The sequence below is a fragment of the Ursus arctos genome, unplaced genomic scaffold (assembly GCF_023065955.2).
Source record: "Ursus arctos isolate Adak ecotype North America unplaced genomic scaffold, UrsArc2.0 scaffold_25, whole genome shotgun sequence".
Classification (NCBI taxonomy): domain Eukaryota; kingdom Metazoa; phylum Chordata; class Mammalia; order Carnivora; family Ursidae; genus Ursus; species Ursus arctos.
In genome coordinates this window covers 20,824,231-20,838,479 of record NW_026622930.1, presented here as the reverse complement: position 1 = coordinate 20,838,479, position 14,249 = coordinate 20,824,231, and the positions used below count along the sequence as shown (strand labels likewise).

Sequence of the window (14,249 nt, the reverse complement as noted above, 5' to 3'; positions counted from 1 at the left end):
GTCTGTTCATATCTTCTGCCCATTTTATGATTTATTTGTTTCTCGCGTATTGAGTTTGAGAAGTTCTTTGTAGATCTTGGATACCAGTCTTTTATCTGTAGCATTATTTGCAAATATATTCTCCCATTCCGTGGGCTGCCTCTTAGTTTTTTTGACTGTTTCCTTGGCTGTGCAGAAGCTTTTTATCTTGATGAAGTCCCACAAGTTCATTTTATCTTTTGTTTCTCTTGCCTTTGGAGATGTATCATGAAAAAGGTTGCTATGGCGATGTCGTAAAGGTTGCTGCCTATGTTCTCCTCTAGGATTTTGATGGATTCCTGTCTCACATCGAGGTCTTTCATCCATTTGGAGTTTATCTTTGTGTATGGTGTGAGAGAGTGGTCAAGTTTCATTCTTTTGCATGTAGCTGTCCAATTTTCCCAGCACCATTTATTGAAGAGACTATATTTTCATTGTTTAGGACTCTTAACAAAGTTTGGGAAAACAGAAATCCCAAATGTATAATTCTTACACATACATAAAAGAACTCTAGTTCAGAAAAAATTAATTTATCTCTCAGAGCTTTCTTCAGTCTCTGTGCCTAGCACCCCTGTGCACTGCAGTCCTCACCCAGGACACATTAGTAGCTGGAATTAAGCTCTTCGTTGTGTGATTATTTAAAACAAAAAAATAACAACAAAGATTACTCTCAATTCTCCACAACTACAGAGGATAAATCCAAGTTTTGGGGGTATTCCTTTTAACATGGTCATCTTTAAGTGCCCCACACTGATAAATATATAGCTATTTGATCCAGCAACTTTTTGATTAGGTATTATTATCATATTCTTACAGATAAGAAAACTGAGGACAAGAGAGGTTGAGAAATTCTCAGGATCCACATACAATGAAGTGACAGAGACAGATCTAATTCCAAATTTAGAGTCTCTTGTATGCTTCCTAACATGTCACCAGAGTTGACAGGCGGTGGACTACAGTCATTTTCAGAGCTCCCCTACAATTGCCCCTAGTTGTACTTGACTGTGGTCATGGCTGCCTTCTCTTACCACATGCCAATAGCCCCCATGCATCCTTATGGAGAACAGAGCTCCCACAGCCAGGGCTCCTTTTCCTTTGAGTGGGTGGGAAGAATCACTTTTGAGGTCAGAAAGCCTGATTCCCGATAGGTTCACATCAATGTGACTTTCTTTGGCAAGTCACCTCCATCTCTCAGTAGCTTGACTAGGAAACAGAGGAGATGACACTTCAGTCCAGTCCTTAGAATCACTGCATGACTTAATTAGTTGCAGAAACATAGCAACGATTTAAAACACCAAAATTTCCACAAAAGGGCATGGTCTATCTACTTTCTTAGATTTGTCTTTGAAGTTCAACTTAAGTCAGCTGACAACCATTAAGCATTTAATCTATGATAAGCCCTGAGGATAAAAATATGGATAAAAAACCAGTGTGACATAACTTTTTAAATAGAAAAATATAAAATCTATGCATTCAGATGAGCAATGTCTTTAAAAATGTTCATCTTAAGAAACTAAAGTTATTCCTCCATTATTGACATTGGGTTAACTATTACCTGAAACTCTTCTCTTTTGAGTATAGGTAGAATTTTTTTTTTTTAATTCCTAATGGTGGCAAATCTTTGCTCTTCAAAATGAGTCACTTCTGAGAAACAGCTTGAAGTTACTAGGAGCTGTCTGGAGAATGGGGATTCAAACTGGGAAATAGTCTATGTTCCAAGCAAGACACACTGTAAAGTTTTCTTGTGGGACCTGAGAACCTTCATGCACATTTCTGACACTGCAGAGATGAAGCCCAACCATCACCTCTTATGGGTCACTGATTTCTCCTCTCTCTGTTGATTGTAGGAAACTATACAACAATGGCTTTACTTCAATCCAAGGACATGCTTTCAATGGGACAAAGCTGGATGCTGTGTAAGTCAAGGGTAGCCATGGAAACAACTATCTTCCTCCACGCTTCCACCCCCATCCAATGGGGGAACATCCAGTGGGTCAGGATTCTGTTAGCGATAGGTTCTACCAGAGCATTCCTCAACCCCAGAAAGAGTATGACCAAAACTTGGGGATGGGATTAAGGAATTTGGCAAGAGCAGCTTTCGAGAACACTTACAGTGACTCCAATTCTGAATCCCAGGGCTTCTATCCTTGATAAAATGGAGCCATGGTGTCACCTTCAGTTTTCTTGCAGGGGTGTGTGTGTGTGTGTGTAAATGTTCACGAAGGTCACACTATATGTACATGAAGTAAAGCAGGCCTTTCATTAAGGCCAAAGCTGTTCAGAAAGTAAGGTTTTTCTTTTTAGTTTTTTCTAACACGTTTTCAAGAAAGATTTAGTTTATATTTGATTCAGTCAGAAATAGATGAAAAGCCATATCCAACACTTGCCTGCCCCCAGAATAAATAACGCCTAGAATAGAGGGTTGGCAAAAAGACAGTCACTTACATGAGGTTCTGTCTTTGCTGTATTTTCCTGTCGGATCTTTGCGGCCCCACATCTACACAGGGCATACTTTGTGTCTAACAGCTTGTAGACTGGTTCAGCCACACTAATTTGTGTTTTAACCTAATATCTAATAAGTGAAAAAATAGCTTTCGTAGACAGAGTCTGCTTCCACACTGTGGTGGACCAATTAATTTGCAGGGCCTTCCTACTACAAAACACCTAGATCATCCATTAAATAAAATTTTATGTCATAGTTCCAAGAGAGAGAAATAAACTAACAAACCAGGAGCTGAAACCAAAGTGGTGGGTGCTTCCAGAAGGTTGAGTTCACTGGGGGCAGCTGCCAACATCAGTCGTGCCAGGAGACAAGGCTTCGGTGCAGTGAGAAGACAGGGAAGTGACATAAACCTGAGACTCCTGGATGAAGCCAGGGAACCTGGACAACAGCTGGAGTGGTATGACCTGCTGATTCCTGGCAGAAATAAATGCAAACCTCTGCAGAGGGAAAAATACCAATGCAGGCCCCCAGCTTTTTAAAGATCTAGAGCAATCAAATGCGAGCTCACAGTCAAAAATCACACACAGGAGAAGAAAAAACCACCGCGGTAAGAGTCAGCTAGAACAACAAAGAACAGATTTTTGTGTTTGTTTTATAACACATCACTGAGTATTTTTTTTTAACAATTACATTTTTTCAATTCCAGAATTTCTATTCGCTTTTTTCAAAAAATGTGTGTGCTCATTTTTGACAGTCTTATTGCTTACTCCCTTTTGTGATTCCACCTTTTTTTTTCCCCCTTTAAACATTTCATACACAGTTATTTTATATTCTGGAAGTGGTCATCACAAACTCTGAAGGCCTATGGTTCTGGATCTGTTGTGTTGTACAGTGCTTCTCCAACTTTATTGAACATATAAGCCATCTGATCTTATTAAAATACAGAATCTGATTAAGTAGATGGGAAGTGGCCCCAGGATCCTGCCTTTCTAACAGGCTCCCAGGTGATGATGACGATGCTGATCCATGGACCACTCTTAAGCCGGGGCAGGTGAATAACCTGCACAGCCATATGCAGGGGCCTTGGATGCAAACAAACAAAACACATGTAGGTGAAGTGGTCTTGTTCTGATTTGGGAGTTACGTGTTGGGTTCTAGTACGATTCCATTTTTAAAGAATAAATGCTAATAAGTTTTGAAATCATCATACCTCGGCATGGCTTTCCGAGTTGTTTGAAGTGGGGTCTCCCTCTTTGCCAGACTTTTGGGTTTCCTCATAGTCTTTATCAAATCGAGATTAGAGTACCTTTCTCTAAGTTGTCTCATTCAGGTTATTAGTCATTTTTTTAAAATGCACAATTATAGGTGGAGTCTGAAAAGATTCAACAGAGTGATGACATGAATACTTATACATCAATTTTATTTATAGTATTGGAAAGACCTTACTTCCACCTTTACTTTATCATACAAATCTCACATAATCCTTCATCCATTTTTCAACATTTTTATTGAACACCTACGATGAGCCAGGTACTGTGCTATTCGCTGCTGATACAAAGATTTATAAGAGCAATGTGCTCCCTGCCTACACTGGGCTTGCATTCTAAGTGGTGTCAACTTGAGGGGAGCAGTAGTAAGGGTCAAATCCAAAATACGCATTTAAGATTGAAAATAACTAAACACTAAATGTCCAGTAACACTGCCTCCTTACTTGGAGATACAAGCATGAGTTCCCCTAGATTTATCATATATATATTTTTAAATTACTAACATTCAACTTTAACATTACGTGAATCTAACCAAATATTTTCCTCTTTGATTCAACTATTCCTAGAAAGCAATGGCCTTAAGGGCAATAGGTTTCCCAATTCAAATTTTCTGTGAAGAAAGTGGAGAATTGAGACTTCTTAAAATAATTAAGATGATTTGCAGATACTTAGGATATAAAGATTTCAGAGGAATGTCACACCATTCTAGACAGCAGGTGCATCAAGATGGTAGCATTAAGGCAACAGAGAACCACATTAGCAAGGGCAGGGGTAGGGACAGTGAAGAAACCTTCAACCAGGGAGACCAGAGCTGGTAATAAGGCTCCTGAAATCAGTGTGTCCAGCTGACTCCTTTCTGAACCAAAACTGCCTTTCCAGAATGCTGGATGAGATAAAGAACCAGAAACAAACCTTGGGTATAGGGTCATTTATTAGTAAAATTTTTTTTCACAAGCAAAAGATGTTAAAGCCCATGATTGGGAGCTAGGTTTTATGTGATTTGCGTCTTTATCCCGCCATACATAGTCATTGGAAGGTCTCACCCCCAATCACACCAAGTTATCGTTTTTAAGGACAGCCACATGGGGTTTAAATTCAGCCTTTACAGTCTACACAGGGTAGTTCCCAATATTGGCTGAAAATTGAAATTGCCTGGAGAGATTTGAAACCACTGATGCCTAGGTTTTACCACCAGATATTCTGGTGTCATTGGTTTGGGTGTAGCCAGGGCATAGGGATTAAAAAAATCTCCCTAGATGCAGCCAATGTAAAGCAAAAGTCAAGAACCAACCACCCCTTACGACCCAGCAATTGCACTACTAGGTATTTATCCAAAGGATGCAAACATAGTGATTTGAAGGGGCACATGTACCCTAATGTTTACAGCAGCAATGTCCACCATAGCCAAAATAAGATAAGAGCCCAGATGTTCATCGACGGATGAATAGATAAAGAAGATGTGGTACACACACACACACACACACACACACACACACAATGGAATATTACTCAGTGGTCAAAAAAGAATGAAATCTTGCCATGTGCAATGATGTGGCTGGAGCTAGAAGGTATTATGCTAAGTGAAGTCAGTCAGAGAAAGACAAATACCATATGATTTCACTCATATGTGGAATTTAAGAAACAAAACATGACCATAGGGAAAAGGAAAAATAAACTAAGAAGAAAATTGAGAGAGAGGCAAACCATCAGAAACACTGAACTCTAGGAAACAAACTGAGGATTGCTGGAGGGGAGGTGGATGGGGGAAAAGGACAATTGGGTGATGGGCATTTAGAAGGGCACTTGATGTAATGAGCACTGCATGTTAAATGCAACTGGTGAATCACTAAATTCTACCTCTGAAACTATTAAAACAAAAAACAAAACACAAAACAAGAAGTCAAGAACCAGTGCTATGGAGTATGTTATCAGTCTTCTTGTCCAATAGTCACATTTTGGGTACAAAGGGAAGGAAGCCCAAAGTGAACACATGGCTTTTTTTTTTTCTTAACATGGCTTTTTAAGTTTAATAGAACTAGCTAGTGGCCAAGCCAAAGCCAGGACCTGGATCCCCTGGTTCAAGACTCTTTGCTACACCCTGCTGGGACTCATTGTTGCTGACTTAGCAGCCACTACCAAGGCTTGGACAACTCCTCTGGCTTACTGCTGCCTGTTATTTAGCCCAGGAGAATGGGCTAATAACACTGAGCTAAGAACACTGCTTAGCTCAGTCTATTACAGGCACGAAATACAGAAGCTCAGATATCTTGCAGCTGAGAAGAGTACACTAATGTGAGGAAAGAGTCCGCTTAAAACTCAAGGCCTAACCAATAGACATTTCAGAGAAGAGTCACACCAAGCAATGGTGTCATTCACCAGTGGAACCTGACATTACCAATGCAACAAGGTCACCAACTTAGTGAACTTCCAAATGAGGTCTGAAAGGGAAACACCTAGATGAAATGGCTGGCATAGTAAAATGTTATTAAATTCAAAGTTAGGCCATGCATGTTGACCATTTTGCTTCAAAACATCTCATGCTTAGTCATAATTGGCCTTTTGGTCATGTTTAGAGGACTCCATGAAGACTTCAAGAGATTTCCAAAGTGAATCTTCTGTAATCAGGAGGTGGCTATGCTATGTGGATCTCAGTGTAAGACTATCAACATATTATTTTGTGGCTTCAGTCAAAAAATCAGCAACAGAATATCAAAGGAGTTTAGAGACATTTTCTACTGAAAAGAAGGAAACAAGAACAAGGGAGCAATAACTTCTATTCCAGATTCCCCCCAACTCTTGTGGCATTTTCCAAATTATGTTCCTTGAATTCTCTTTCCATGGTAAATTAATGGATGTTGCTTCTAAAAAGCTATTCATAGCCTTATAAAGGTCAACAGAGTATAAAGGTTGACTTCTTGGGTCTTTTAATAGGACAATCTAAATTACTGGTATCCAAGAGGGAGGTACAGTATACAGAGCTAACCAGGGAGCTCTGGGTTCTAGGAGCATCTCTCTGAACTGGTGTGCCACAGAACATTTTTCAGGAAATGCTACTCAAGAAAGAATCTTTTGATATGCCACCTTGCTGGTGGCAGATAAATTTAACAAGGTTTATGTTAGAGGCAGCCTGTGGAGAATCTAAGAGCCAGTAGAGTTTCAGATCATCTGGTGATCTTCTGAAATTAAACCTATGAACACGTTATGTAAGAAGATTCTCTCTACCTTCCCATCATTTTCTCCTCTGACCATGGGCTCTGAGAGGTTTGGCTGATGGCAGAGAATTATTCCATTGGAGACAATGGATTTTAATTCACTGGTTCCCTGAATTACAGCCTTTTGTAGTCACTGTAACTATCCCTTTAAACATAGGAAAGAAATTAGTGCATCACATTCACCATACTTTCTTGACATTTTTATGTGAAATATTAAAGTTTTTAGAAGGATTTTTAACAATTGTGGGAAATAGTTAAGTAAGAATCATTTGTTTCTTGGCTTTTAGAAATCTAGATCAGAGATCAGCAAACATTTTTGGGAAGGGCCAGATGAATATTTTGGACTTGTGGGCCATATGATCTCAGTTGAAGCTACTCAGCTCTGCCATTATAATGTGGCAGGAGCCACAGACAATGCATAAACAAATGAGCCTGACTGTGTTCCAATAAAACTTTATTTACAAAAAAGGGGGCAGGCAAGATTTGACCAGATGGTCATAGTTTGTGGACCTCTGTTCTTGATGGGGGTATTCAGTGAGGATGACCATTGTGTGATGAAATACATAGTCTATTTCTCCCAATTCCTGGTAAAGGTCAAAGGCAAGTATGGACTAAAGATAAGTATCTGGACAAAAATACTTTAGGGTTTGAAAGTTCAGATCCAATCATAATAGAAAACAAGGATCTTTTTGTCCAATTAGTATTTTGAATCCAAACCTGAAACTCTGTTCTAAAACAATGTTCTATCATTCTGCTCTAAGTTTCTGATTCCTGGTTGATGGAAACTTATTTTTTCTTAGAGTTAAGCACTTCAGTAAAATGTATTGTGTAAATCCAAGGTAAAATCAAATGATGATGGTGCTACGGAGGTGTGAGACTACAGGAAGATCAGGGTTGAGTAGCAGATGGAGAAAACAGAGGTCAAGTTTCCACAGTAATAATGAAATAGTTTTCACTTTGTGATTTTAACATAGGGCTGATGCCTCCGGTCTCAATGCTAATTGTGATCCTAAACTAATGTGAACACATCAATATCCTATAATGACTCTATTTGTGTAAAAAGATTACACATGGCATGTTAGCAACTTGGTAAATTCTCTAGAAGTATGTTCAAATATCTGTAGGTTCTAATTTAAACAATGTGTCATCCTCCAAAAGAACAATGATTCCCCATCATCCACCTCCTGTCAGTTTACTGAAATTAGCAGATTTAGCCTCATTTAGACATTTTTTTAGTGTAAGTGAAGCCAAGTTGACAAATTCCACATTGAGAACAAGCACTGATGCCTCAGCAGCAGTCGGGTAATTAGCTAAAAGTTTGTGAACATTAGGGCAGATGTGTAAAGCACATGGTCATGTGATTTCATATGGAACCAAGCACACTGTCATCACTCAGATGTGATATTAATAACAATACAAGGATCTCTTGCTCAGCAGAAGTTGAACTGCTCCCAGTCGTAAGCGAAGTCACACATTCATTCCTTGGAACCTCTTTTCCATCCTCCCTTTCCACACAATCTGGCATGGGGATATGTTGCTTATCTTAGAATGTCTGATTGCCTATATTGTATTTTCTATTGTCAAACACTAGTAACTAGCTACTCTCTGACAGTAAACATTTGGGCAGGAAAAAGATACCATTTCGATCTGCCAAAAACATACAGAAACCCTAATTATTATGAACAGAGAAGTCAACACAATTCATGTGCTAATTAGCATCACACATTAGCTGAGTAGAAGCAAAACACCACAGCCTGGAGCACTGGGACAACATGACAGTAGAGGAGATTATGGGATGAAGCAGGCTATTACTTCTCATGGAATCTTTGAACAGCTGGTCGAATACGCTCCAAGGCTGGCTTTTACCTCTATTGAAACCTTGACCACTTTCTCACCTGTTACTGTTTACACACAGGTCTCCTGATTTCTGCTACCAAAAGGATTTCCATGGAGCAATGAGGGCTATGCAGGGGTTCCCTTTAATTCTTCCAAATAACCAATGCTATGAGGAGGAAACATGGTTCCTTACAGAAGTGTTCCCTTGAGTCTCACAACATAAGCAGGTGCCAGCCCAGGTTTACTCGAAAGGGACTGTGGAAATGCAGGCTGAAATTCCATCTTGGAGCTGAAATGTATCCCAAAACTCCCCAGAGAGCAAAGCTCGGCAGCAGCCACAACTTTCCTTGCCACAGTGTCACACCCCTCCCTTTGACATAGGTCACTTCCTCCCCTAAACATAATATAGAGGGTGCCTCTAGGTAGGAGTTAGTTATCCAACAACTGGACTTTCATTTGTTCATCCAGCAAGTTTTTACTGAATGGCTGCTATGTGCCAAGAATGAGTCCAATGGAGAAGCATGTGAGCTACAATATTGTATCTGTCATACTAAGTTCATCAATTGGATATTCTTCCCCAACTCAGTTTTGACCATCCTCATTTTTCTGACCACATTGTCCTTCCTTAACTGTGAGATATACAGCACAAACAGGATAAAGGCATTGAACACACACACACCAGTGTCTATATTATTTTTAAAGGAAATGCTAGTTCTTTTCTCATAAGCCCCTCACAGTATTTGTACTTAGAAATCCTGGCTTTCTAGAAGTCTTTCCTCTCAACTCTGAATCCAAGACTTTATACTGTATATTAAGTTCATTTATGTCTACCATGTCCTTGCAAGAGATAGTTTAAATGATCACATATCCCACCCCTATAAAATAATGATTGTCTGGAGTAGCTTACCCATAGATCCTACTAAGATTTGTGACTGATTTACCCGAGCTGGTTTATAGAATGTGGATTCTAGGGGAATCAGCCTAAGTCATGGTGAAGAAATCAATCTAAGTTGGCTGACATTTCCAGGTAACATTATATGATAAATGGGGATGATGGAAGCACTTTCTTCTTGGATATTAAGGGTTTTATGAATATATGGCTCCATCCCATCCTCTTAGCTTCAAATGGAAGGTAGGATCAGCCATCTGAACCCAAGGTAAAAACTTTATGGAATTATCACATTCTGTGATAATAAGCAAGCCCTCCAAGCTACACATGGAGTGATCATTTCATTTTTGAGCACCTAATTATCTCTAAGAGATAAAGTGCCCAACAACCCTGCTGGTTTTAGAGAACACGGCCTCCCCCAAGATCCAGTTCATCTCCGTTCAAGCTGGCTGCACCTCCATCCTCTTTCTCCCCCCTGGACTCTGGCTGGCTTTCTCAGTTTGAAATCTTCTGCAGCGTTTCTGGTAAACTGCAATGCTTATCAACCATTCTCCTTATCCTTGGGGGCGTATTGAATATCAGATGAAAACACTACAGAATTGGACAAGCAATTATTTAGTTTTACAATAATTTCTAATGATTAGAGCAAGCTGATTTTCACTTGCAGCAGTCTGAGATGAAGAGGAAAAACTGAGATGAGCTCACCGATCCTCACTTGATTTTCAGCAGTCTGGGAACAGAATGTGATCTGCAAGTTGCATGGTCCAAAGAATACAAAACAAGATGTAAGCCAGTGCCGCACTTATCCTTAGCTTAGTTGTCTTTTTACAAAATCACGCTGTTCAGGATCTTCTCTCCTGTTGTTTCTCCAAGGTGGTTCTCGCCCACTCTAGCTATCACTGACCAAAGGAATTCCATGGCACTGTGGGTTGAGGGACAAACATTACCAAAGAAGCCTGTGACTGACAGCCTTACGATAGCCATTCAACCCAAAGGCACAAATGAGCTCCTGTAGGATCTTACTTGGGTCTTTGTATATATATGGGATTAATGAAACCCCACCATTTCAGACTTACCAATGTCCTAGAAGCTGAGGGTCCAGCCACTGCCTGAAAAAGCCATGTCTGGGCCATACCCTATGGCATTTGTAATCAGCTGCCTTGTCACTGCCATCAAGAAAATCAATGGGCCACCACATCATATGTTGAATCTTCCCTTCTTTCATTCTCTATTACTTTTTCCTTAAAGCAATCACATGTGTTACCCACTCACTATTTCGGAAGAGAGGTACATTGATTTTTTTAATTCACTCATTTACACATTCATTCTCTGTAATCTTATCGGTGTAACCTACCCCCCCCCATCCAAAATAGGATTGTCAGAGAAAATATAGGACATTTCATTCCATTCCATTTGAATTTCACATAAATGACAAATAACTCTTTAGCACAAGAATGTTTCAAAAATTACATGGGGAATACTTATGCTAAAAATGATTCATTGTTTTTCTGGGCATCTTATATTTTTACTTGCTAAATCTGGCAACCCTGCCCCCAAGAAAATATCTGAGTCTCTGACAGTCTTCATTACAGATACTGCATTTTGCAAATTGAAGGTTTGTGGGGACCCTGCCTCAAGCAGCTCTACTGGTGCCATTTTCCCAATAGCATTTGCTCACTTTGTCTCTGTGTCACATTTTGGTAATTCTCAGAACATTTCAAACTCTTTCATTATTATTACGTTTAAATTCCTGCAATCTCATGATAAAACTCAAATGGATGAGGACTGGCTTCTTATGGGTGAGCAGTGGTTTCTTGAGATGGAGTTGATACCTGGAGAAGATGCTTGCGAAGATTGTTGAAATGACAACAAAGGACTTAGAATATGCTTAAATTTAGTTGATAAATGAGAGGCAGGGTTTGAGAGGACTGACATCACCTTTGAAAGTTCTGCGGGTAAAATGCTATCAAATAGCATCACATGCTATAGAGAAATCGCTCTTGAAAAGAAGAGTCAATCAATGCAGCAAACTTCATTGCTGTCTTATTTTAAGAAATTGCCACATCCGCCCAGACCTTCAGCAGCCACCACCCTGATCGGTCAGCAGCGGTCAACACCGAGGCAAGATCCTACACCAGCAAAGAGATTATGACTTGCTATAAACTCAGATGATGGTTAGCATTTTTTAGCAATCAAGTGTTTTTAAATTAAGGTATGTACATTGGATTTTTAGACATAATGCTATTGTACACTTAAAAGAATACAACATAGTGTAAACGTAACTTTTATATGCACTGGGAAATCAAAAAATTTATTTGACTCACTTAACTGTGGAGGTCTGGAACCAAACCTGCATATCTCTGAGGTATGCCTGCAAATAGGTAACTAGGTAACTTTTATAAAATCTAGATATGCAAACTATATCATAAACGTGCTCACTTCCAAAGACATCTACCATAATTAATATGTATAAACCCTACACAATTAAAACTTAGAATGTTTTGAGTACTTAAGCCAGAAGAAGGTAAGTGTTTTCCAGAATCTTAAAAGCCAATTAAAAGGGACGCCTGGGTGCTTCAGTTCATTAAGCATCTGACTCTTGATTTCAGCTCAGGTCATGATCTCACGGTCATGGGATCGCGACCCACATCAGGCTCCATGCTTGGTGTAGAATGTGCTTGATATTCTCTATCTCCTTTTCCTCCCCCTCTGCCCCCACCCCTGCTTGCCCTCTCTGTCTTTCTCTCAAATAAATAAGTAAATCTTTAAAAAAAAAAAAACACCGTTAAAAGCTAGGGAGACCATGCTTACATTTCATTTTGGTAATTAATTTGCTGAACCTCACCTAATTCATTCTCTCTCTCCCTCTTTCTCTCTGCCACCCCTCTAGTTACCTGAACAAGAATAAATACTTAACAGCTATTGACAAAGATGCATTTGGAGGAGTGTACAGTGGACCAACCTTGCTGTGAGTAAGACATACAAAAGAATATGTCAGTCTTTATTTTGTTTTATTTTATTTGGAATGAAGGGGGTCTCTAAGAGGAGCAGCTGATGCTTATGGGTAGGGAATGTTGATGTCTTGGCTAAAGACTTCGCTAGAACTCTTCGGCCCAGCTGTATAGGCTACTGCTTGGCAGAAAAGTCCTTGTTCTTTGAGACTTAGAAGGCCTCCCACTCCACCATGCCATCCTGATGCCTCATCAGGAAGTCACCTTGGTGTGGACATTCATGGAGGCCCTCTGTGGAAAAAACCAGCCATTTTGAGCAGCTGCTATTTGCAGAATTCTAAGACACCAGATCTACAAATAGGTGGAATGTACTCTATGCAGGGAAAAATGTGTGTGAATGTGCATTGCACAATGCCTGGCATGAAGAAGGAAGAGTAAAAATAGTTTGATTCATATCTGGTAAAACTTACAATCACTGGAAAAGATGGGACATAATTATTTTTAAAACAGCATGAAAAGATATCTATTTGTGCATTTCTCTGATTTGCATCCCCACAGCTAAGAGGTGATCAAGTTCTGTCAATTCTGTCTCTCTCAAGGATCTTTGTCAGTGTCACCTTTCCTATCCCCTGGTTTTACCTTTAGAATCTCACCTTTGAGCATCTATCTGGTCAAGTTCTTGCCAAAGCAGAACACAGCACCCCAGGAGAAATACAAGATAATCCATTAGAGGCAAGAAGAAATATTAGAGGTTCTATTTATACTAAGTTTTAAAAAATAAGAACAAATTAAGTTTTGCTACTATTTTATACACAGATGACTACGGTCCCTCAGGTGTCAGGTAGGGCATGGAGGCATCCGCAGGGAACAGGGGTGATCCACAGTTCAAAGACTTAACATCCACAACTCTCACTTTTAACAATTGTGCGTCCCTTTCAGATTGAATGCACCTAGTTAAATGAATTCACGGCCTTATTTTCTTAACAGATAGGCTTCATAAGAGAGGGCAGAGTGACCCTGAAAATCTACAGTACCACATGGGGGTTCTTTGTTAACTCATGGCAAAGTACTTCAAGCAATATGAGTTTTTCTTTCCACAAAAACACAAATGAAAAAAATGTGTTGACCTTTTCTGTGATTTTTTTAACCTTGAAGATACTTTTAAAAGACAACTTTAACTGCTCCTTCAAGAAGGTGATATTTCACTAGCAAATGTCATTTTCCTGAAGAAATGTGTGCTTTGGAAAGGGCTTTTAAAAACAGGTATTTAAAAATATTTCCATGTTATGTGATTTTCCTGATGAGAATAGTGAATGTCACTTTTGAAAATTATGTTTTGTTAAAACCAGAAATTGAATTTTACCCTGTTGAAGAATATTTCAAATTAATAATTACAGGGGTGCCTGGGTGGTGCAGTCATTAAGCGTCTGCCTTCGGCTCAGGGCGTGATCCCGGCGTTATGGGATCGAGTCCCACATCAGGCTCCTCCGCTAGGAGCCTGCTTCTTCCTCTCCCACTCCCCCTGCTTGTGTTCCCTCTCTTGCTGGCTGTCTCTGTCAAATAAATAAATAAAATCTTTTTAAAAAATTAATAATTACAGTGGGTTTAAAGTCCATGTGTATAAAATATGAA

General features: G+C 39.5%; 1 protein-coding gene across 5 annotated transcripts in view; it reads left to right on the top strand.

The window, feature by feature from the left end:
* The window catches only part of TSHR (thyroid stimulating hormone receptor), a 158,123-nt gene that overhangs the window by 118,208 nt on the left and 25,666 nt on the right, over positions 1-14,249 (top strand). For all 5 annotated transcript variants that reach the window (XM_044391340.3, XM_057318324.1, XM_044391341.3 and 2 more), the window contains 2 exons: positions 1,866-1,934; positions 12,557-12,634. In XM_044391340.3, the coding sequence (XP_044247275.1) occupies positions 1,866-1,934; positions 12,557-12,634 (147 nt within the window). The remainder of the gene's footprint in view (positions 1-1,865; positions 1,935-12,556; positions 12,635-14,249) is intronic.